Source organism: Oryzias latipes, chromosome 24, assembly GCF_002234675.1.
Source record: "Oryzias latipes chromosome 24, ASM223467v1".
Classification (NCBI taxonomy): domain Eukaryota; kingdom Metazoa; phylum Chordata; class Actinopteri; order Beloniformes; family Adrianichthyidae; genus Oryzias; species Oryzias latipes.
In genome coordinates, this window is record NC_019882.2 from 8810735 (window position 1) to 8832386 (window position 21652).

The 21652-nt window shown below is 41.4% G+C and overlaps 1 protein-coding gene across 6 annotated transcripts in view; it reads right to left on the bottom strand.

Moving 5' to 3' along the window:
- utrn (utrophin) overlaps positions 1-21652 on the bottom strand; it is a 143394-nt gene that overhangs the window by 105627 nt on the left and 16115 nt on the right. For all 6 annotated transcript variants that reach the window (XM_023953087.1, XM_023953088.1, XM_023953090.1 and 3 more), the window contains 37 exons: positions 21441-21601; positions 17119-17343; positions 16195-16376; positions 15737-15887; positions 15529-15648; positions 15316-15417; positions 15040-15147; positions 14742-14921; positions 14298-14434; positions 14092-14215; positions 13930-14017; positions 13590-13834; positions 13227-13395; positions 12100-12227; positions 10520-10657; positions 10068-10181; positions 9717-9872; positions 9320-9490; positions 9041-9232; positions 8797-8931; positions 6476-6625; positions 6137-6298; positions 5795-5926; positions 5385-5558; positions 5142-5297; positions 4888-5058; positions 4483-4662; positions 4163-4291; positions 3839-4009; positions 3670-3732; positions 3447-3590; positions 2900-3037; positions 2727-2819; positions 2412-2582; positions 2132-2304; positions 1307-1457; positions 422-597 (listed from right to left, as the gene is read on the bottom strand). In XM_023953087.1, the coding sequence (XP_023808855.1) occupies positions 422-597; positions 1307-1457; positions 2132-2304; positions 2412-2582; positions 2727-2819; positions 2900-3037; positions 3447-3590; positions 3670-3732; positions 3839-4009; positions 4163-4291; positions 4483-4662; positions 4888-5058; positions 5142-5297; positions 5385-5558; positions 5795-5926; positions 6137-6298; positions 6476-6625; positions 8797-8931; positions 9041-9232; positions 9320-9490; positions 9717-9872; positions 10068-10181; positions 10520-10657; positions 12100-12227; positions 13227-13395; positions 13590-13834; positions 13930-14017; positions 14092-14215; positions 14298-14434; positions 14742-14921; positions 15040-15147; positions 15316-15417; positions 15529-15648; positions 15737-15887; positions 16195-16376; positions 17119-17343; positions 21441-21601 (5560 nt within the window). The remainder of the gene's footprint in view (positions 1-421; positions 598-1306; positions 1458-2131; positions 2305-2411; positions 2583-2726; positions 2820-2899; positions 3038-3446; positions 3591-3669; positions 3733-3838; positions 4010-4162; positions 4292-4482; positions 4663-4887; positions 5059-5141; positions 5298-5384; positions 5559-5794; positions 5927-6136; positions 6299-6475; positions 6626-8796; positions 8932-9040; positions 9233-9319; positions 9491-9716; positions 9873-10067; positions 10182-10519; positions 10658-12099; positions 12228-13226; positions 13396-13589; positions 13835-13929; positions 14018-14091; positions 14216-14297; positions 14435-14741; positions 14922-15039; positions 15148-15315; positions 15418-15528; positions 15649-15736; positions 15888-16194; positions 16377-17118; positions 17344-21440; positions 21602-21652) is intronic.

A 21652-nucleotide genomic window follows, 5' to 3' on the forward strand; every position in this document is an offset into this window, starting at 1 on the left:
TTTTTTATTTCCTTTATTATTTCCAAATGGGCTATTTATGATGAATTACAAGGGCCACATTCTCAATCGCTTGCATGTTTTCAATCTGATTTCAACCTAAACCAGTTTTAAATATTTCCTTTTTCTGAATTATTTGGGGAATATAAGGAGAAATTTAGGCCAACTTATATATTACATTTAGCTAAAATGCACACAAAAAGTTTTCTTCCAAAGCCATGCAAATCAGTATCATCTGCAAAAAAATACCTTTTGTGTATTTAATTAAATTCACATAATTCAAATAAAATATAAAGTTTTACACCCATCGTTTACCCCTATGCAGCGTTGATTTATTTCTACATAAACAGCTGTTTAATTAACTTTTATCGCAGGACTTTATTGTTCTATTTTATGATTTATGATTTTGTTTTTCCATGCTTACCTGCGCTGCCTGTCTGAGAATTGTTGCTGCACTGCTCTCCACCGCTGACCCAGAGTTTCTAACTTGTCTTCAAGCAGCGATCCATCAGGAGATGAAAGCTTTCCAATTATCTGCTTCCCGGTGCGGTTCAGTCCAGAAAGAACCGCCTGATGGCTGGCAAGGCCTTCCTCCAACTCCTAACATGGAAGGCAGAAAGAATAAATTACACCAAATTAATCATTTTTCCTCTCTAATTCAAATCTCTCCAAGCACATTTCTTATTTACACCTCAACATAATTTGCACGCAGCCGATATTTAGGATTCCAAACTGCTACCTTCCACTTTGAGAGATTTAGTGAGCCAGAACAGATGCGTTAAGGTGAATGATTGTGGAGTCCCACACACCGTGAGTCAGCTAATAGATCCCTCAATTCCCCTCGACTCTGATCCGTCGACTGCTTCTTAGTAGCCGTGAAACCCTGTGCGAGTACTGCGGTTAGGAGAGCATCGCAAATCACACTGATGGAGGAGGTCAGCGATGATGCAGCAGCTTCACCGATTTGAACTTCCCACAGCAATCAAAATGCCACTTTAGCAATCAAACAAAACTAAATTAAAAAGTCCCTTCTGATCTCTCCCCGCACTGCTCATCATTTTTGCGCTCTCTAATCGATCGCTTTATGTGTTGAGTGTTTATGAGGTACAGCACAGGGCCCATTTATTTCTCCCCAGAAAATGACAAGCAATCATGGTCTGGATCTACCCATACCTTAAAGTTTTCACTTTGCAGAGAAATGCTTTCAATAAGTAAGAATTTATCAAGACAAATGTGGAAAAAATCTGCATCCCAATAACCAGTAAAATGCATACATTTAAATCCAAACGCTGCACCAGAAAGTACTGACCGCTTGCTGTTGCCGGGCAGATTTCAGGTCCGGCGGTCCATCGGCGCCCATGCCCTCAGACAGAAGCGTCTCTGCATCCGTCAGCCACTGAGAAAGCTCCTTTAAGTCGCAGTGAAACTGTTCCCACTCCTCTACAGCTCGGTCAAAGCTCCTGCAAAACAACATAGATAACTAACATTTCATCCAGATTAGACTAAAAGTATTAACTGTTAAGTTTAAATTAAAAAAAAAGATAATTTCAGGACTTTATAAAATGAACGGTATATTAATGGTTGTGGCATTTACAATTCTATATTTAAAGGGACATTGATAAAGTTTTGTTTTTGCATTTTATATTTTTATTTGGTTTGAATGCCAGAAAAAAAAAAAAGATTGTACATCTTTATTCATGTTAACCTGCATAAATAGGAGCCCTTTGATGTTTGTTTCAAACAAAATAAACAAATGACATTTATAATATTGTAATATCTAGTGACTTATAAAAGAAAAAAATGGGGAAGAAATGTATGATTAACTTTTCTATGCTTCCATTTCTTTTTATGGTCTGTTTTATCCGTTTTTCCTTTACCATTACCATGAAAGAAATCTTGATTGCACACTAAAAAATATAGAAAGAAATAATTTAAAAATTAATGCAAAAAATGAAAGAAAATAAAAAATATCATTTTCAACATATGTTATTCATTGTGCAGAATATCTAGTATTTGTCAAGTTAATAAAAGTGGAAACTGTTTTTTTTTCCTTTTTCTGTAAAACATCGATCCAAGTTCGAATCTGCACCAAATCTCCCATTATTGCGTCTGCATATGAATTATGTCCAGGTACCCTTTGCGATGATTGTACATGCGGTTGAGTCTATCCCACTCTGCGTCAAGCTGTGCCAGAGCGTCCCCGATCTGTGCGGCTTCAGCATGAGAAGCTTCCTGGATGACGTCGGGGTGCCGCTCGTGGATCCCCGTGACCTTATCGCCCAGATTCTCCAGACTCTCCTGGATAATCTAAAAGACGAGCAAACGAAAGTCACTCGACAAAAGTTCATGCAAATTCTACATTTATGTGACATCTTTAGAATAAGGTGTGTTTTAGCAGCTTGTGTTTGTTGCACCTGGAGTGTGTCCTCCTGGCTGGAAAAGTCTTCATAAAGGCCCCCGCTCAGCTCAGAGGAGTTCAGGAGCAACTCATTGTCCGCCATAGCAAGGAGGACTTTATTGATCTCCAACAGGTAGTCTGAGGGAGTCAGAGACGGCGAGCTGCTGAGCCCTGATGCTGACATCTCCTGCATCAAAACAAGAAGAAAAGTTCTTGACGTCCAAAATACTGTGAAAAGAATCTGCACCTGCAAAACCACCAAAAATATTTGACCAAATCCCTCTCAGAAAGACCCAAACCATCCTAAGTAAATACTTGTTTAGTCCCTCACCTGAGCTGACAGCTCTGATGTTCTCTCCTCAAAGTGAGAAGATGGCGCCTCTAAAGGCCCTTTCATCTCAACGAAACGCCGCATCATCAGCTCCTAAAGCCCAAACACAACTCCGTTTTCTTTAGGCTTGTCCTTAACAGGCATTGTTACTTGAGAAAACAACTGAGTCTCACCCTGTGAGCAGAATATTGGCTCTGCAGCCGGAGCAGCATCACCCGCAGCTCCTCCCTCTCGTCTTCTTCTGAGGTTTGCTGCAGCAGTTCTTCTCCTCTTCTTAGCAGTTCTTCCATGTTGGCTTTCTCTGCATCCATCTGAAGGAAGAGGAAAAAGCCGGGTTTAGTTTTTTCAATAAAGCTATTTGAAGCCCGTCTGTTAAAAACATTAAAAAGGAGAAATCTGTTCAAATCTGCAAATATCCAAATCACTGAGGATATAAATTCACACATTTTAGATAAGAAATGCGGTTTGGGAGGTGCAATGACCTCCCTTTGGGTCACTCAACGTTTTTATGTGTTAAACTATAATTTTTTTATCACATAAACTTTGAATAAACTCTAATCTTTAAACATTTACTATAGGAATAGTCTTATCAGATAGCAGCTTTTACTGTATAAACTTTAGTCAAATCTAATAAAACCACAAAAGAAAAAGGAAACACCCAAGTCAAACATTCTTTGCTTCCGTTTAAAGTCCAGGCAAACATTGGAAGAAAGTAAAAACCTTCTCATCATCCTGCAGGTTTACTGTGTCCTGCTGCTGCAGAGTCTGCAGAGTGTCCTGAAGCTCTGCCCGAAGCTCCTTTATTTCAGTTCGGACCACAGTTTTAGGAAGCTGGGGTCTTTCTGCACGGGTCTCCTGTCCAACCTTGAGAAAAGAAGATAAAAATATATTTGTAAAGGCTTATTAGTCATCTTTTTTTTTTGGCAAGCAAAATAAGACTTACTTGTACCAGAAGAGGTTCCTTTGCAGATATCTGAACACCTTCACTCTCAAGACTGGCCATCATCTGAGTCAATACGAAGGAAAGACTTCCTTGTAATAAATCTTTTTTTTTTTTTTTTATCAATCAGACGCTCGTAGACGCACTACCGGTAATCAGATTTGTGGGTCACCTTAGCAGTTCTTATGTGCTCAGAGACTTTATCGAAGTTGCAGTTGAGCTCAGCCAGTTTGGGTTCCACCACGTCTCGACAGGCAGGCCCCCTGCTGGTCATGAGGATGACGGCTTGGTCTCTGATGCTGTCCACACGCAGGCTGATGTCGTCAAGCTCCTCCAGGATCCTCTGAGGACACAACGGAGAGTTGCTATTTATGTGGCCCCTCACCTCGTTTTTCCAGTTTCAGTCTTTAAACATTTTTGACTTCTCTAAATGAAGTTTCTGATGTCAGGGGCATCATTTTAACTGTAACACTCATCTATTTAATGGAAACCTGACCTTTAAAACATTTTCTTTCTCTGCAGGAGCCAGATGCTCTGCCTCGTCAAGGTGGATTTGGGTCTGGTAGAGCCAGGTGCTGATGTGAGCCACGTTCTCGTCAAAAATCTCCACCTCGTTCTGGTGACTCTGCAGAGAAATCCAGAAGCACAGCAGCACGGTTAGAACAATAAATCCCAATTACATAAAATACTTAAACACGACTTCACATTTAAAGATGTAGCAAAATCTGTATATACTATCAAAAAACAAGGAGGAACTCCAACAGTTCATGCTGAAAACCAACTTACACAGAACAAAAGGACAGCTTATCCACTCACCAGAACAGTGCTGAGCCAGTCTTCGGTCAGAGTGCGAACACGGCCCCAAGCTTCATCAAGACTAGAGAGCCTGTTCTCCAGCTGACCCTCGCTGCCCTCCACCAGAGTCTGCAGGCCTGCGCTGGTTTCGGTCATGCTGGACAGCTCTGCCTTTCGGCGCTCAGACTCCTTCAGCAGACCCTAATGGAGGACAGGCGCAACTTTACATAAAATATTAACCTCATTCACCTACAAGCTTAAAAATATTTTAAAAAGATTAAACATAAAAATGAGACAGCCATAGACAGAATTGATCAGAAAGTTGCAGGAGTCACAGATTGATATTATTACTGGATCTTTTCATGCTCTATCCTTTCAGAACATGCTGTGCTGTAAACTTGTCCGTCAAATTTTTCATAGACTCACATTGGCCCATATGATTTCAGCGTCAATGTTTGCCGGCATGTCTCCGCTGCTGTTCTTCTGCTGAAGCTCGGCTTCATTTGTGGTCAGCCAATCCTGCAAAGCAGAACTCTCTTTCTGAAACTTCTGAGACAGCAACAGAGCTTTTTCCAGGTCCTGCTTGCCCTCTGTCACCTGCATAGAAACATAAGCCAGTTGATGTCAAAACTGGAAACTGGTGCTTTTATTTTCCTTTTTATGTCTGCTGAATGAGTTACTTGAGCCCCCAGATTGTTGTAGAGAAGCTTAAGAGCTGTCAGCTGTTCATCCATAGCTTTAGGATTCTCCGTCTGCTGTTTCTGCACAATCTGACGGCCTGTTTTGATCACCGTCTCCACCTCCAGCTTCACCTCACTGAGCAGCTTGTACAACTTCTGCACGAAAGGAAGACACACAAGTTTACAGATGTTTTTTAGGGAGTTTTCTGCTCAAACAAAGGCTGTAAAAGCTCAGTTTCTCACCATACAACCAGCGAGGTGGGTCTGGATTTTTTCTGGTTCCAGGTCTTTTACATCCAGGACATGCAGCTCGGTTTTGGCCCCCTCCAGAACCCTCCTACAGTCCAGCATGCGCTGCTCAAAGTTAGCAGGCTTCTGGAACAGCTGGTACTTGGTGGAGATCTCCCTCAGTTTTCTCTGTAGAAAGAGTCACAAAAATGAACAAAGTTGCAGTTTTGCAGGACTTAAATGTCAGACGCTATGACATTTAGGTTTGGGTTGCAGCATGAATTATTAACAGAAATAATCCCACAAATTACTTTCTTTTTTTAATAAAGTGACTTTTTTTTTATAGAAAAGAATATTTGCAAAAGATTAAAAATAGTTTTAGGGAAAGGCATTTCCAAAGACAGCCCAGCAGGAGGCAGCATTACCTGCAGCTGATCCAACATGGTGCCACCGCGAGCTGCTTTGGCATCTGCCGCGGGAGGAGGCAGGTTGAACACATTTCTCCTCTTCATGTCTTCCATCGTCACTTCAAGTTCTGCAATTTCAGCGGCGATGGACTAAAGGAATGAGAAATATGTTAAAAGAGACATCTTGTCCAAATTAATGGTTAGTATTGATGCAGAAAATAACCTACAGTGATCTCAAAACTGTATTCCATTTACCACATAGTAGTATTCTTCATTCTTTTGGGATTAGAAACCCACTATAACCATCCAACAAAATCCATGCCTCCTAAAAGTAGGTATTTGTGAGCATGTGTGTTGCACCTGTGCCTCCTGAGGGAGCTGGATGGCGTCTACGCGATCGGTAAGATAGGAGGTGAGAGTGTGGTCCAGCTGGCTTACAGACTCCTGGAAATTTTGGAGCGCCTGTTGATTCTCCTTCAATGTCTGCAGCTGCTGCTCGAGGCTCGATTGTCGGTCCACTGCCTGAAGGGCAAAAACAAAAGGAGCAAGGCAGGGCTGCGAGTCAGTCACAAGTCCTTACAAAAAAAATTAACTTTTACTGAAATGGAATATTGTGACAGCGAAAATGTGACGAAACATTTTCAAAAAACAAATTGAGTCAATTAAGTTCTGGTCAAGAGAAGAGAAAACTGTTCTGACCTGATGGTGGAGATGCTCAAAGCGCGAGTTGAAAGCTTCGAGTTTTTCGCTAATGAGTTCATCAAGAATGCCGCCGTCTACGAGCGTCTGACCCAGCTCTCTGATTTGTGTCCGGTTGTCCCCAGGGTGGCGGAGCACATCCTCCAAAGACTAGAAGGAGAAACGGGCAGACAGGTCAGACTAGACTCACAACACAACAATAGTTTTTTTTTTTTATGAATGTAAAAAAAGGAGAAAATGTTGTCCTTCAAAAAATATGATTAAAATATGATTAACGACAAAAAAAACTGCAGACTGAGCAAAAGCCCTGAAAAAAGGATGAAGAGTGGAGGCAGAAACTGCCGCACTGTCAATAAAAAAAAAAAACAAGACAAGCCAAAAAAAAAAAAGAGGAGGAGTGAACTGAGCGAGCTGTGGAGCGACACCTCATATTTGGATCCAACACTGTTTTTGTAGCTTCACTTTTTCGCCCCAAGTATTGGTGGAAAGAAGAAAAGATGGGGGGGGGGGACCAATGGGACGCAGACAAGAAGGTGAAACTCTGTCTGCGAGGGACTTTGGTCTCCTTCATCGCTATGTGAGGCTGCAGATGCCCCTCTGTGATGAAAATGAGTCTGACAGACGCGCCCCAGGCAGTCTACAGATTTAGCAATGGAGCACGTCAAAGCAGAAGACAAATCAAAGACAAATTAGGTCATTAACATTTAGTAACAGCATTTAAGCATCCAGTTGTGGAAAACTCGTCATGCATGTTTAGTCTGAAGTTTCTGCGAACCCAAACGACTTTTAAAATCTTCCTTTCTTCCTTTTCCAATTTTATTAATCCTATCAGTTTTGCTTTTTAGCCTGAAACGGGTCTCTTCATGAAAATTATTTGTCTACATTTTTAAGGGGTTTTGAAAATGTTTCTGCTTTTAACCAAAATCAAAACGCCTGTGTTTGTAGGACATAGCTTCTGCAGAGCAGCAGTGGTTCATAAGCAAATGGCTTCTGAGTTGTGGGAGGGGAACACTGGTGCGGAGCAACACCGCCCCTCTTCCCGTTGCTGAGAGCTTGGAGCAGAGAGCTTGTGACCTGCCCGGCGTATTTTCTACCTCATAAATAAACTCTTTTTCAAACTGTGCCTGCTCTACTGTATAGTTTCGGGGAGGATAATAACACTGTGTCCCAATTCTGGCTTACACACCGTTTTTGCTCCGCTATGGGGTACCCTTTAGGTTTCCTTTCTTTTGAATGTACAGTGTGTCCTTATTTTAATGTGACTTCTTAAAGGATTGTGATCTCAAAAACTCTTTTTCAAACTGCATTTTTTTTCATCTGCTCCTGATTGATTTGAATAAAGTTACTCAGAAATTCAATTTTAAGTTTAGTTTTCTTTAAATAAGTCCTCCATCATCAGAAAAATGCCACAAGAACATGTTAAAACAACAAAAACATAATTTTCACGAAGAAGGTTAACCTACGTTCACACCGCCCTTGGTAATGAGCACCCTAGCGGCTACTTCCAATGAAATGTCTATGTAAACAGGCATAATTGCTCATTTCAAGCTTCTGCGTTCAAAACTCTTGCATTTACACATGGCTATGCAAGTTTCTATGACCCTTTTCTCTACGTACACAACGCGTGGCAATTTAACACTCGTTGCCAGATATTCCAGGTTGAACTTTGACCTATCAGTGACTCTGATTTGGTAATGACATGGTGAAACTCACCAAATCAGAGCGTAGCTGGTTTCTCTGGCGAACCCAGACAAGGACAGACCAAGGCCAATCTCCTGACATGATTGTCATCCATATCCCCCAATGCAAAGGTGCTAACAATGATCCGAACTGTTTCAGTTTTGTCTCTAAATTGCGCGATTTGCACCGCTGGCTGCGACTTTTCACACCAAGCCTCTTGTGTTGTAAGTGGCGGACATGCACTAGTAAACAGTAAAAGCCCCTCTTTGCTCGTGTAGTGTGAAAGCGTGTTTAGCGCGTTCTTTGACGAGCGTCACAAAGTCGGTGTGTAGGCTAGCGAAAGCGTTTTAACAGAAAGCTCTCAGTAACAAAGAGGGGAAGGGAGGGCGGGGTTGCTCCGCGCCACAGGTCCAACTCACAACTCAGAGCTGCATTTCTAATGAACTACTCTCTGCAGAAGCAGCATCCTTAAAAAGCTTTTACAATAGATCAAGGATGATCGCAGTGGGACTCTAAATAAATTTCTGTACAGATAAAAATTGCTTTCAAGCATGGAGCATCCGTCAAAGTTTAGGATGTAATTCCCACTTTCATAGAAACGGCTGTCCCAAAAGCAGGATTTGGGGGGGGGGGGGACATACCTCCAGAGCTTCATTGACAGCCTCTGTGCTCTCTGGTAGGTTTTCAGTTGCATGTAATTTTTCCTCCAAAGAGGTGAGCCAGCTCTGCTCCGTGTCCAGAAACTGAAGCAGCTCCATCCAGCAGGACCACACCTCCTGAAGAGCACGTCCCAACGTGAGCAGGAATGTTATCCACAAACATTTTTGAAGCCTCAACACATAGAAAAACTTTAAAATCCACAAGAATAGAGATTTTAAAAAAAACCTCCAAGGTGTGGCATTTGCTCTTGAGACGGTCACAGAGCTTGTTATAGTTGGCCAGGACCCCTTCTAGCTCAAAGGTCAGCTCTTGTCCAAAGCCATCACCAAGGTGAGCTGTTCGGGACACCAGCGTGTTGATGTTGTCCTTCAGGATCTTCACCTTCACCTCTTTCTGTAGCACATCCTCTTTAGCTCTCTATGGTGTCCCACCAGAGGACAGCAGAAAGGGGTTAAACAAAAACCAAAGGCTTAACTCTTCAAAATTTGACACGACCAATCCCACCTTCATCTCTTCCAGAGACACTTCCAGGTCCTCTGGACTTTTGTACTCAAAATCTCTCATCAGAAACTCTTCATCAACTTGAGCCATCCATTCCTGCATCTCTCCCAGGTCTTTCTTCAGGTTGACCTGCTTCTCCTGACTCTCTGCAGTATGTTCCTGATGACTGAGGAGCTGAAGGAAAACACAAAAATGCACCTTATAGATAGACATAACAAAAAAAAAAAGTTCCAGCGCTGACACCACCTTAAATCAAGCTGCAATTAACAGATACTAACACGAGTCTGAAGAGGGAACTACGCAGTTTCTGCTATGACTAAATTATGCAACACAAATTTCAAAAGGAGACTCAACCTCTCCCATTTAAAGACAAAGTAAAATAAAAAGAAAAAGTTCTCACCTGTGCGCTCAGCTCCGCCCACCTTTCCTGACACTCTTCCAACCTATCCTGCCCCCACTTTGCAAGTCCTGGTACTGCAATCGCCTGCACAGCTTTCACATTTTCTTCCATCTGCTTCAATGAACGCTCCACTGACTCCATCTCATTCACATACTCCTAGTTTGAAACAGAAGAAGCTTCTGATATTGCTATGGACTACAAGAACCAGAAAAACACTCCAAAAATGTATACTTTAGGCAAAAGGTGTAATTATTAAAACATTAATTCTTAAAAGCAGATTTTGATTAAAAAAAAAACTCCTTTTCTGCTTCAAAAACTAAAAGAGATTCAAAAATGCTTTAATGTTCTTACTTTGCACCTGCTCAGCTCTTCATGGAGATTCTCTCCATCTCCCAAACCTGTGGTGTCCCGAAACAACAACTCCTGAACGGCATCAAACCAGCACTGCACTTGCTCCAAACACACCTAAGTGCAAGAAGTATTGTAGGAGTTTTAAAATGTAAGGAGAATCTACATATTTTTCTAACACAACACATTACATTTATTGGCATTAAATGTGGAAACGTTTCATTTTTTGTGGGGTAAATTACAATGGTGTTACCCTAAAAGAATAAATTGCAAAAATACAAACAGATAAATAATTCGCAAAATGCAAATACAACTATATTTAAACTTAGTTTCCCCTTTATTAATTTAAAAGAAAAAATAGTTTCTATATGTATGCCTTTTTCATTTTTTTTAAAAAAGAAAAGGTGAAAAATAATCATCAGTCACTACCATTTTAGTGTTTCAAGCTGCCCCACCTGATTGTCCTTCATGCACCCCAAAATGCAATGCAACGTGCCATGCTCCTCACGTGCCCTGGAGGAGAGCTGACTCCATTTTTGTAGTTCTCCTGAATCAGACGCTTGTTGCGTTTGCTCAATCTGCAGGCACAAGCTCTAAAGGGCAAACCACAGACAATTTAGGATCACCCAAAAAATAGAACTTTCGTTAAAAAGGTAAAGAAAAAAAAAGAAAAATGTGAGCATCGAGTAAAAAAATTGTTTTTAGGTTTTCATGAGTACTCTTTATATTTATTGAACTGATTGGGCTTTCTAACACTGTAAAGTTAATTTTTGTTCTGGAACATGAAGCCAGACCATTACCAGCATCCCCCCGGACTAATAAAGTGATCTCAGACACGCCATCATAGTATTGTCCTGTATGTTGTGGTATCAGGCAGCTTGGCAGCTTTTCAGAATCCACAGAGAAATTTGAGGAGTTGCATGGACGGGCACGCTGCCCAGAATGTGCCTCCCCACCCGGCCCTGTGCCCCTGTCTGTCATGAAAACGAGGCTGCAGACTGATTCACATTCCAGCACAGAGCTGAGGAGGTGAGCAAACACACAAAACACCACATACTTTCAGGACTGCATGCAAAAACACAGAAAGTGTTGTAAACACACACAATGCACCCTTCTCCCATGGTAACAAAGTGACATGTTGTTTACTGGGGACAAACAGTGAAGTGATATCATGAAAAGCAAAAAAAATCCCTAAAAAATAGCCTGACAGTGCAGTTCTGTCAGACATTAGATATGATCAAAGGTGTCTCTGTTGTCTAAAAAAGTCCAATGTACTTCAAACCTTCCTCTTCTCAAGTTAAAATGGTCTGTTTGGACAAATTAAAATCAATTGTACCTTCAGAATGGACTAAAAAAAGTATCTTTGCCTAAATGCTTTGACCTGTTTTGTGGGAATGCCTTTATTATTATTATTATTTTTATTATTATTATTATTATTGTTATTGCAACAAGTAGGGCCTGTTGCAGAAAAGTTGGAATTTCTTTCTTAGGTTCACTTTAAAATGATAAACCTTAGTACGGTGATAAAGGTGAACGAACTTGCAGTGGGATTCTAAAAACCTCTGCCCATCCGTTTAGATTTAAAATTGATGGCAGCTAAAATGAGGGTGAGTTTTATAAACCTTAGCATTTCACTTTGTATTTAATCTCAAACCTGAGCACAGTTGGGGCCGAGGTCTTTCAAATGACTGTTAAAAGTCAAATGGGCCCCTGGGGCAAGACCCTTCATGCCACTGCCCAACTATGTAGCCACAGTGGGGCTAGGTCTCCCTGTGCTGGTCCCCAGCCCAGATAAAAAGCAGAGTTGTGTCAAGAAGGGCATCCGATTGTGCTATCAGTAGAAACTGATTCACTGTGGTGACTCCTAAAAAGAAAGATTAACCCTATCCTGAAAAGATAACTAAAACCCCAGAAGCAAAAACAGGACCAACACATACTCTTTGCTCTGGCTTTAAAAGGACCCAACCTCCTTCAGCGTTTCTTCTAAATGATCAGATACAGTGCAGTGACATTTTGTCTCGGTAAAAACTCTCACCTGTGCCTGCTCTACTGCCTTCTCTGTCGTGGGCAAGTCTACGACCTCCTCTCTCAGAGCAGCCAGTCTGACCTCCAGGTCCTCCAACACATTCTCAGCCACCTGGGTCACTTTAAGCTTTGTCAGAGCTGAATTAAAACAAGAAAAACATTCAGTGGGCAGAGAAATGAGGAAGAAAAGTAGGTAAATACATGGTGTAAAGTTCCCCAGCTGTGTAGGAATTTTACCACAAGGGGGCAGTGAGCGGGGAAATTCCCCATTTGTCTATAAATGTGCATGTTGTGGAAGACATTTTTAACAGCAAGTCTCTAAAAATTGCAAATAATAAAAAAAATTGAAGCTTCTGTCAGAAATTGTGAATTAAAAAGCTATAAAGAATATGAAAATAAAGCGACATGTTCCTGTGGTTCCGGTCCCCCCTGCTCCTCTTTCGCTCCATTTCTTTGTCCCTTAATTATCGGGTGCTTTAATTCCTACACAATCTGGCTCTGTTTACAGGATAAACTGAAAGAGCAGGAGATGGAGTGGAAGAGTGGGGTGGTGATGTAGAGGCCAAAGCAAGAAGCAAAGTGCTCTCAAGCAGAAACAAAATAGTTTTCCTTGGTTTTTGTCCAAGTTCTCAGAGTGAAAATAGGCACAACAAGAAAGACGCGCACTTGTGCTCTGAAGGAGGTTCAAGTCTCCCTTCAAGTGCTTCTTTTGGCAGAGATCAATGCCCATAAATTCCAGAGGTAAAGCGGCGAGTGATTTTCAGACCCAGTCCAGGTCACGTCGTCAGGTAAACATGAGCTCGTGTCAAAGCAGAGCAAAGCATACGGTTGTTCTCCTCCAAAACTGAGAGCCTTTAGAAGCCATTTAAGGGCATCGATTATAATTTGACCAGCCAAGATTTCATATGAAAGATGGAGTTAAATTTACACGCTGCGTGTGGGGGCGGTGCTGACTGGAAATATGTGGACCAGGAGCAAGAACAAAAGACTTTAAAAAAAGGCTTTTAAACTTCTTGCTTTCTGGCAATAAAAGGATGCTGTAAAACCAAGAAGGTGCTTTTTGCCCCATTTATACCTAGATTCACATCACCCAGCTATTTGTTTCTAAATGTTTTTGTAACGTTCAGACAAAGTTACCTTCATTGACTTGCTGCTCTCGTCTCTGCAGCTGCTGCAGCGTGGATGCGTGGTGAGCCGAAACCAACAGGACGCTGTCCTTCAGAGAGGACGCCGCTGCCAGACCTCCAGCCTCTGCAAACAGCTGCTCCAGTCGAGGGCTGAAGGAATCCATCTGAACAAGGCGGGACTGGGAACCACAACAAAAAACCTGAACATTAATCCCATTTTCTGTTGCTCTGATGCACCATTCAGTTTTTATTACAAACTGCAATATTTAGAACACAAATCCAAAGCTGTGTTACTAAGGGTCACAGGTACAATTCTGGATTAAAGTCACACAAAGCAGATCAGGGTGTGTGAGAACGAGACGGTAAATCTCACCCGGCATTCCCCACTCATATTTGTGAGGTCGACCTCGCTGCACTTTTCTACAGTGGCAGAACCTTTCAGCCACCTGTCATGCTCCTCCACGAGCCGGTCTACCTCGGCGACTTCTTCAGCAGCGGCTCTGACCCGAGACTGAGTGTGAACCCGCTCACGGGCAGCCTGGACCTCCCTTTTGCAGGAGTCCCACTCAGTTTGGATTAGGTCTACATTTGTTCTCACTGACTCCATGTTTTCAGACTCTGTGGATATAAATGGGAGTGAAATAGTACAAAAAAAAACTGTTTGTTTGAAGCTTTTGAAACTGAAAAAGATTCATTGTCGATTCCCTTCATACCCCTTTCCAACTGCTCTACCAGGCCTTGACCCTCCTGAATCACCTCTAGAACCGTGGCCTCCTTTGCTGAGACCTCCTGCTCCACATCCTGTATGTTCAACAATCCACCAGAGGGTTTAAAATACATTCTTTTAACATATAAACAATCATTTCCAACTGTACCTTAAATTTCTTTGACAGATCTGGGGAGTCTGGTGTATTTTCAGCTGGTGTGGTAGCTAGAGCTTGGGTTGATGTTTTGCATGCTCTTATCCAGCTCAACAAATCCGATGTTTTGTTCTCAAACCTGTCAAACAAAGCAAACGCAGTCTGCAAAAGACACTTCCAAGCTGCTGATGGTCACCAACACTTTGGGTCACAGCTTTTACCTCTGTAAAGTCTCTGCGCTTGTCTCCACCAGCCGTTTCTTGGCCGGAGCAGGTGGTTCCAAGTCCTGGTCAACGGTGGAAGCAACCATTGCCACGTCCATCTGAGTGATCCCAGCATCTGTCACGGACTCCATCACCTAACGAAAGCAGGTACAAGAACAGTGAAACAGTTGATAGAAACAAGAGTTTTCTCATTTCTATGTCTTTCATCCAACATTCTCATAATCCAGCTGGTTTACAGATTGATTATTAAGTAAATTCACTCATCGCATGTGCTGCTGTCTGATATATGGGTGGTCTTTAACCTGCACACCAAGCACCTTCTCATAAAGTTCAACTTTATTTAGGGAACTTTAATTCACTTTGGTAGTTTTGACAACAAGGAAGAGAAAGAAATGAGATTTAAAGATTTTTTCCAGACCAAACTTCAGAGTAAACACCAACCTGGAAGGAGCAATCCTGCAGCTTCTGCACCAGGTTGTCCCATCTGTGAGTCAACTCCTCCGTGTCCCCCTCGATCCTGGCCCCTGCTGTGGGATTTTGCAGCAACTGAATCACGTCCTGTCCTGCCTCGGCCAGCTTGTCCAACGTCCTCCTCTTCTTCTCCATGTCTTCCTTTAATATCTAAAAAGAGTGACAGACTTATTCTTTAAAAAAGGTTGATTTAAAATTCGATTTATTTCTATATCTACAAAAGAAATGTTGGCACTAACAGTAAAAAAAGAACAAAACTCGTACTTACAGCTAGCTGCCGTACATTAGTATTCATTTCAGAGGAGTCTTTGAAGTTTCTGGTCTGAACTTCATTTAGGGCCTCCTCTTTTTCTGCCAACCACTCTGTAAACAGACTCTGCAAGAATGAAGGGAAGTAAAATTCATTACTAATTTATCATGTTTCTGGAAACACCAGCTTTAAAAGACATTTTTCATTGTTTAATGGTTCTTTTTAGCATCTCTTAAAAATCTTTAAAAGTTTTATTTATTTATTTTTAAAGTGATGTGACACTCAGCATCCCACCTGGTCTGATAGAAGCTGCTGCCAAACCAGAAAAACTTCCTGCAGCTTCTGCCACTTTTCTTCCGTCCAGCGACACACAGCCGCCCAGCGTTCGCCCAATGACTGGAATTCAAATATTTAAATAAAAGAAACAGGAAAAATAAATAATAATCTGAAATCCCACATATACAAACGTTTATGTCTCACACATTTTCGGAGAGTCTGTCGTCTTACCTGCAATTGCTCCTCCAGGGCAGCGGTGGTGCTCTCACCACTATTCTCATCCACAACAACCACCATGTGAGTGAGAGAATTGACCTTCACCTGCTCCACCTCCAGATCATTCTGCAGCTCCTGCATGAAAACAAAACACAAAATGAAATCAATTGTTTGAGTTTTCTGAAGTGTATTAAAAGAGATTTAGCTTGGAGGCTTTATTTACTTTATGTTGTTCGATCTTTTCCTTGTAGACCTCCATGTCTTCAGGAGCTGGCTCCATCTCTATCCTTTTAATTCGCTTCTCGGTCTGTGTCAGCCAGTCGGAGAGCTGCTGCAGCTGCTGCTGCTGAAGATCCATCAGGACCTCGTGGAGCCTAAAAGCGAATGAGTAGAAGACATGTTTCTGTAAACGCACCTCAATGCATGAAACCCAGAGGAGCTTATAACTGAAATTGAGGTCTGAAAACACTATGGAGGACAACAGGAACATCATTTATGGACAACTACATCCAATGGACTAAGTGTTATTGGGCATCACTGCCTTGTAGACTCAGATTTGGAATTGGATAATTCAGACTCAGATTATTTGGATGGTCTCCAACATTTTGTCCTTTCTGCAAAAGAAGCTACAACAAGTTGACTTTTTGTGGCAGCAAAGCGGACCCATGTGTGGGACTTTACCGGGCCTGTCGGTCCATGCTGGCCACCCGGAGATTCTCCCAGCGAGAGTTCAGGAGGCTCATCTGCTCCCGGATCTCCTCTTCTTCCTCTTCTGTCAGGCTGCCCTGAGCAATCAGCTGGTTCCCTGCCTGCAGCACGTTTCCCACGCTGCTCTGATGAGCCGTCAGCTCCATCATGAAGGCCTTCAAAGCAATATGGAGAACTACAAATCAGAATTTTAGCTAATTGCTGCACAATCTGTACACCTTTAAAGTCATTTTTCTTGCTTTCATTTTTTTGTATAACACTTTATATTGCAAGAATCAGTGGATAGCCCTTGAAAATGCAGTAAGGAGAAACATTCAGAGCACCTCCTGAGTGCACTTCAGATGGGGCCTTGTAGTGAAAGTACAGGAGCAACAAAGCACAAACAAGCTGGATTTTCCCCCCCCAGCGTTCCTGAATGGTCTGGCTGTGTGAGAGGCTTTGGATCCTGTTGCTCTGTCTCACGACCAGCTTTCTGCTTTGACCTGGATTCCAGACATTCAACTTCAGCAAAATTCACACTTCAGCCAAGGGAATCCAGCCAAAGCCCCTTTACACACATGCACAGACACAAACCTCGCAAATACGCCTCGTCAAGCAAGCAAATAAGTAAGTAAGCAAGCTCGGGGCCAGGGCACCATGGAGCGATCTGAGCCACTGTTCTCAGCAGAATTCCAGGAATTCCCAACATGTACAGAGCATGTAGTGATGTTTGTGGGAGACCTCCAGGTTTGAAATTCTCAATGTAGACAGGGTTTAACTCAATTGTGATCCATGCGTTCTAATGTTTCAAATCAACATGCAGATCAAGTATTTGGATTGGGACGCTCTAACATGGCAGCAACCTTTGCTATGAATTTTTATCCCAATATCCCTCCAGCCATCCTGTAGGCCTCCTACCTCATGAGTGTGAAACTGCTCTTTCACTTCTTCCACATCGTTAGAAACCTCCTCCTGAATCTGTAGTGTGTCCTCGGCTGACAGCAACCAAGTCAAGACCTCTTCCAGCGTAGTCTGGTAGGTGTCGAGGTCCACATCCAGCAAGCCGGCCTCCACGCCCCCCTCAGTCTCTGTCCCGGGGGTCTCAGGCCGCAGACTGCTACCGGCATCTTCCATTTGGACATTCTGCCGTAGCAAAGGACATAGATGAAGCTCAGAAATATGGCAGAGCACTCAGTAAATCTTCGGGCTTCCACTGTGAGCTTATCAACTTCTAAAGAAGCCATGGGGGAGCCACACTGGGAAATTACAATTTACTTTTCTGACCCCCGAGAGATGCTCCTTCCTTTTAAAGACCCACTCAAATAAAAATTGTGTTTTGGGTGTTTTTAACTTGTTCTTGTGGCGTTTTTCCTGATGGCGGAGGACATAATTGCATTTGTGATTAAAAAAAAAATGCTGTTCGAAAAGGAGTTTGTGACTTTGAAAACACGATGGGTGGACCACAAGCTCCCTGCTCCACTTAAACGGAAACCTCCCAGCAATGGGGAAGGGAAGGGAAGGGGAGGTTGCTTGGTGCCAATGGTCTCGGCCACAACTCGAAAACTAATTTCTAATGAACTACTGCCGCTCTGCAGAAACTATGTCCTAGAAAAACACAAAGGTTTTGGATTTTGGGTCAATAGAAATTCTTTGAAAATACATTTTCCGTAAGGAGATGAACAAAAACAAAGTTCAGGAGGGAACTGCAATTCTAATATCTACCTTTAGGGGAGCAATTTAAAGTCTAAAGCAAATAATTGAAGTAGAAGAAGAAGAAAACTTCTAATAATAAGAACGGATTAGATTTATCTGCGCTTTCTTTTTGGTGCTAAAAGTGCTTACAATTTATCCATTATTCATTCACTCCTCATTCATACTTGGTGAAGGTAATTACTAATGTAGACTCAGCTGCTCTGGGGCAGACTGACAGAGGCTTGGATGCCAGTTTGCGTGGATGCCAGTGATCTGACAATCACCGCCATATTCATACACATTCACACACCAGCCGCACTGGAGGCAGGGAGGGTTAAGTGTCTTGCCCAAGGACACAACGACAACTGGCTGGGGGGGGGGATTGAACCCTTCGGTCATCGAACTACCTGCTCTACTGTCTGAGCCACTGGCCACTGCCGCATTCTCAGTGTAACTTGAAAATCACAAGAGTTAAACATTGGTACAAAAAAGGGCAAAATAAGTAAATTTGTTAACTTTTTGCGTAACAAACAAACACAATATAAAATGAAAGTTTAATAAAAAGTAAATATTTGAGTATTTGTAAGTTAATCATTTTAAAATATTTTTTTTCTTTCTTAAGGGGTCTCTAGACAAAATCCCCCACAGTGAATTTAATTTGACGGCGATTGTTCTTTCTGACTCGACTGTACGCAAACTTTAAACCAACACAAGAAAAAACTGGAGAGCGCCCCCGTGTGGTTACAGTGAATTACAGCACCTGGTAATCCACAGATGGCCTCACACAGAAGAACAAACAAGCCCCACTCGGCTTACGAGTTCAGGCAAGATCAGGCGTGTCGAGGGTGGGACACCCAGGCAATGAATTTATTATTTGAGAATGTTGTGACTTTATTTTTTTTTACAAAATCTACATGTTGGATTTTCTTTTTTTATTAGTTAAATTATTTTTTCATTTTTTACGAGTAAATATTTGTATAGTTAAGGTGTTACGAAAATCTAACAGAGATACTAATGTATTTGAAAAACAATGTTTTATATGTTTAGATTCTATATAATACAGTAAAATCAAACCCCTTCATTTCTTACAGCATACAAGCATGTTTTCAAAAAGACCTAACCACTTTGGAGGGCCCTATGCAATTTTCAAAAGTGTCCCGCCCTGAAATGAAAAAAATATACTGCATGCCTATACTGGGATGCTGGGAGGTGCTGCTGGAAAACTGAGCAGCTCAATCCTAATTTTAGCAACAACAGACCTTCTCAAACAGGGGGAACCTTGATAAAGTTAAGTGCAGTTCACTTGTTTGACAGAGTCTGGCAGAGCTTGATGTTGCTCAGATAATCTGTCCGGAGCTGAAATAGATAAAATCTCTGTGGTTGCAGCAGTGCCAAATCAAACATGACACAAATGTGAAATGACTGTGAGGATCGCTATAGTAACAACATAACTGTTTCTGGGTTTTTCCCCCCTTTCTCAACAAAATGTTGCTAAGAGTTTGTTTTAGTGCAAAGGTAAAACTACTATGTGACAATTTTGGAATAAAGTTGTTTGTGTTTAATGAAAACTGTTAGGACTGATAGCTGCGCCAGAGTTCCGACTCTCAACTGACATCATAATCTAGTACTGCAACACTACAAAAAGTAAATCCATAATAATGGCCTTCTTCTTCTTCCTCCACTTGGTTTCACTTCCAGCAGCATTATATTTCCTATTGGGAGAAAAGTGTTCCAGGAAAATAAACTTCTTGTTGGACCGACCGGAGTTTAAATGAATTTTCCAGCGTTTATTCCAGGGTGTGTGAAGGGGTTGTTTGGGGACTAAAAACCTCTGGAATGAGGAGCCAAGGGAAAAGCTAATGATGAAATGAGGAAAATCTAACCAATATCAGGCAGAGTCCGTTTGGCTGAGAATGTTAATGTTGTCACGTTTTAAAATAGTCAAAAGAAGGATGTTTGCACTTCCAAATACTTCATCTTTAAGGCCGACAAAGGTCCCCCCACTCTCTCCATGCTCAACCATTTTTCCCCTCATTTCATTCCATCCATTTTCAGCCTTGGGGTTTCCCGCCTGCAGTTTGGTCTATGGGGTAATGTCAGAGGGGTGAGTCACACCTCTGCTCCCAATTTGCTCCTGCCCGCTGTGCTTTTCATACACTTGGCAGCAGAGAATGAAGCAAAGTGCTTTTTTTATTTTTTTTATTTAACAGAATGGGACTGACTCATTCTGTCCAGCAACATGTGACGGCATTCCTCATGTTGTACACACCAGCCTTGGAGCTGGGTATAATCAGAAGCAGAGCAGCAAAACGTTAAAGAAATTTGTTTTTGCAACTCCAGCTGTTTAAGTTGTTGAACCGACACCTCTGGATTCACAGTGAGAAAAGGTGTGCATGCTTACAGTACAGATGGAAAAATCCAGACAGCAACTCTGACGGAGCACCAGGAAAAGAATAAAAAAGGAGAGATGACCTAAAATAAAATTTTAAATTGGCTATCCCTCCTTTTAATGAATACTAATATTTTCAGTAAGAGAAGTTGTTATTTTTCAAAATAATACAATCAATGCAATTGAAACAGCTTTATTTGTTAAGCCCTTCTGATTAATTAAAGTGTTTTTTTAAGAAAAAGGTAGGAATTTCTTTTTTCAATTTCTGGCTTTTTTACTGAATTTTGTCAACTAAAACCCTGATTGATCAGAAACAAACCATCACTCAAGTAAAACTAAGTTTCTATTGCTTGCTAAAACATATGCTCAAAGAACTGCCGAGATTTAAAGAAATAACTCCTTGATGCCTATTGATGCAAATATCCGTCAAAACACTTTGGATCCTAAATTACCACGATTTCTACATGAAAACAAAAACATAAGTAATTTAAAGTTAAATATAAACACTTTGATACACAAGCAAATTTTACTGTGTATAAATAAAGCATAGCAATATTTTATTTTATTAAAGCAATATTAAAGCACTTCATACCTGTGTGCAGAAATAAACAATCAAGTGTTTTACAAGTTTCAAACTGTAAAATTGATTTACAGAGCAGTTAAGTTTTATTCAAACCATCTATGAATAATATAATAATATTATTATTATTATAATCTATGATTAATTGAGATAAATAACTTTAAAAAAAAAGTACTCTGAATTTGTGCTTAATATTCCCTTCACTAAATGTTCTTGCCCACTTATGTATTTTTTCCAGTTAATTTCGATTTTTGAAACATTGGTTTGCATTAATATCAAAATCATGAAGAGGTTAGCTGCAGTTGTGTGTCAAAAAAAGGCTTATTTTGGGAATTTGTTACTGATTTCTTGGTTCATATATTTTTTGATTTGTCTTTTTTAAAACAGACTTGTATCTTTTACTATTTGTATTTTTGTTGATATTCATTTATTCCAAATAAAAGCGTGCCTCTGTGGCTGTGTGCGACTTTTTTCCAGACTGTGCGTGTACGGCAGAGTGATTCTCCCTCAGATGAAACCCAGTTTAATGTGGCCAAAGGCCTCTTCCACCACATCCTCACATGGTTTGTTTTCCGTTACCTGCACACTGAGCCCTGGAACGGCGTCTTCGGTTTTAAATTTACGGGGTAAGGTCTCCACCTCTCTAATGGCATCCATGCTCACATCTTTGGGCAGCACAGCAAAAAGCGACGTCACGTACATGATGATGGACTTCTTGTCTGGTAGCTGCACTGCCACATCTGGAAAAAAAAGATGTGGATGGATGAAGAGAGGTATAAAATTGGAAGGGT